The sequence below is a fragment of the Zea mays genome, chromosome 5 (assembly GCF_902167145.1).
Source record: "Zea mays cultivar B73 chromosome 5, Zm-B73-REFERENCE-NAM-5.0, whole genome shotgun sequence".
NCBI classification, from domain to species: Eukaryota; Viridiplantae; Streptophyta; class Magnoliopsida; order Poales; family Poaceae; genus Zea; species Zea mays.
The window spans coordinates 76597611-76600463 of record NC_050100.1 but is presented as its reverse complement, the minus strand read 5'-3'; the positions used below and the strand labels follow the sequence as shown (position 1 = coordinate 76600463).

Genomic DNA, 2853 nt, shown 5'->3' with positions numbered 1-2853 from the left:
GACTGACGGCCGTCAGCTTTGGGACGGCCGCTGACGGCCCTTTGCCGAGCGCCCCTTTGCCGAGTGTTTGACACTCGGCAAACTTGTCTTTGCCGAGTGGGGTCCTGTGCCGAGTGTCCAGCACTCGGTAAAGAGGCTCTTTGCCGAGAGCCTAACTTGACCGAGTGCGGCTCTCGGCAAAGCCTTCTTTGCCGAGTGCCCGACAAAAGGCATTCGGCAAAGAGGCCGACACTCGGCAAAACCTCGAATTCCGGTAGTGTATATGAGTATACTTGTCAATTTTGAGATATCTCTGTAACCACACAATACAATGATTTAAGTTTCCATGCACATAAGTTGTGTCATGGCACTTGGCCACCACTCCCCATATCACTTTAACAACTAGACAAGTAAAGAAAAGGTGATCAACTGTTTCAACTTGGGGACAGAAACTACATGATGAGTCCCCTGTCCAGTTTCTCTTGAGCAAATAATCTTTAGTTAAATGGCCTTATTGCCCACTAACCCATAAACCCATGTACAATTAACATTTGATTTGACACAAAACTTTAGTCAGGGGAACCAAACACTAGCCCCCTCAAATAGGAGTATACATCATCAATGCTTTCTAAGGCTTATGGTTTAGGTGTAAAACCTTGGCTCTCATGTTACTTTTAGATGCGTAAGATCTTCTCATACTCTAAAACCAAGAATCAAAAGAGAGCATACTATGAGTCACCTTCAGGATCAGAGGAGAATGACTTGTGAAGATTTTGATGGTCGGTATAGCATTGGTAGCAACGCTTCTCCTTTCACTGACCGCGTATGAATAGATTGGACTCGGTCTCTTGAATGAATCCCACATGAGATAGAAAGGTTTTACTTGGAAAGAATAAAGGTAGAACAAAACTACTACTGCAACCTTTGAAAAAGGAATGAGCTGGGATTGCATCATTCACGTTAACAAAGTCTTACTTGGCTCCATCCCATCCTCTAACAATTACAACATTTTGTATCATATCTTATTACCACAATCGCAACCCTTATAACAATCTATAAGGTGGCGTTCTTCGCTGCAGCATGCAGCTGCTGCGATCCACCCGCCGTTCCGGAAGCAGCCGGGCACTTAGGGTTGCAGACGGGGCAGTGGGCCTGGCAGTCCTTGATCGTCTCGTAGCAGACCTGCGTGGGCGGCTTCTGGCAGCAGTAGCAGATGTCGTCGGCGTTGTCGCTGTGGCAGTAGCACTTCGCGGTGCAGAATATCAGCGTGAGCAGCTCCGCCGTCTTCCTCCTCTCGTCGCCGCCGTCCGCGGCCTCATCGAAGCACTGCACCTCGGTGTGGTAGCCGCTCGATGTGTTGCTGGCTATATAGAGCGCTCTTGTTGTGGACGACGACCTCGCCTTGCTCAGCAGCTGATGAGAGGAACGGCCTGCGTGTGTATATAAACAAATATGTATATATATTTTGTGTTATATATAGTCTCTATTCAAATATAATATATAAACAAATGTATGCGTCAGATTTGTAACCTGCTTGTGCAGTCATTGCTAGGGATCCCAAGAGAATAGACACACATATGGCAATGGCAGTCCCATAAACCAAGCTGCTGCGGCGGCCAGTCATACCGAATTGCCTGCTGATCTCTTGCCGCTAAGCCTCTCCCCGCCGTGTAATATTTGAGCGAGGATATTCAGAATGGAGCTGAGCAATGGGCTTGGCAATATAATGCAGATCAGTATATAAAGGGAGTAGCGAGCCACTCATTTGACGAGCTAGTTTTGGAAATAAGTAATGGATTAGACATGCATGTAGATATCAACAGATCGGCAAATATTGCATGAATTTATGTGGTGGATATGCAAGATCGTCTGCGTATATTGGAACCATTCCTTGTTGCTTTGCTATATGTATACATGCAGTATGTAATGAATCTCTCTGGTAATCTTCCAAGGCCAGATTGTCATGGAGGCACGGTAAGCTTACACAGCTAATATAAATGATTTGGAGATCCCACAGCTTGCATCATCATTTTTTTCCTCTCTTAATAAACATCTATATGGAAATTAGACAGTACATTTTGAGTTAATTAATTACAAATGTCACAGCTGGCGTCTCATTGTCACCAACCATGCTTGCCTGCCTGCTACTACTCCCTTTATTAGGTCCAAATTATAAGTTGTTTATTGATCAATGTTTTCTTTTAAAGGAACCTTTTTTAAAAGCAATTAAGCAGTCATAATAGACTAGATTTAATTGGAAGTAATCAAATTGGTTTTATTTACTACTCTAGACTACATTTAATTTGAGGCAACCAAATTGGTTTTATTTACTACTCTTTTGGTTTGTAGTATCACATTTATATATCACTATATAATCCATCAGTTTAATCTTTCTAAAACTCAGCCAACCAAATCACTCCACACTCATAACTTTCACTAAATCCACCAAACAAATTACACTGAAACTTAACACACTATCAAAACCAACGGTTCATATCGCTAGATAACTCTCTTCCGGTCTCCTCTTACTCAAAAATCTAATGAACAATATTATTTGGATCATTCTTCATCTCTCTCCCTTCCAGCATCCTCCTCCCCCGTCGTCCCAGATGCCCCCTCACTAGCGCCAACGTAGTTGTCAACCCTCCTCTCACATCACCATTGCCACCGCCATTAATCTCTCTTCTCCCTTCTTTATGGCCGTAGCGTTAGCACGAGATATATACTAGTGTTAGTAAAAAATAATAATAATATGTACTTTATTATATTGATTATTGTGTTATAGATTAAAAAAATATTATTAAATCTAAGGGGTCTGTAGTGTCCTGGTCGCTCCAGACCATACGAAAATATAGAGCCGGCCCTGTTCATATT

At 42.8% G+C, this 2853-nt stretch overlaps 1 protein-coding gene across 1 annotated transcript; it reads right to left on the bottom strand.

Moving 5' to 3' along the window:
• Window positions 1–827: 827 nt before the first annotated feature.
• LOC103626568 (uncharacterized) lies at window positions 828–1702 on the bottom strand. Its single transcript, XM_008646983.2, has 2 exons — window positions 1510–1702; window positions 828–1409 (listed from the first exon to the last, which is right to left on the bottom strand). Exons 1-2 carry the CDS (start codon window positions 1601–1603, stop codon window positions 1033–1035), a joined length of 471 nt encoding a protein of 156 aa, XP_008645205.1. The 5' UTR covers window positions 1604–1702; the 3' UTR covers window positions 828–1032.
• Between the last annotated feature and the right edge of the window lie 1151 nt (window positions 1703–2853).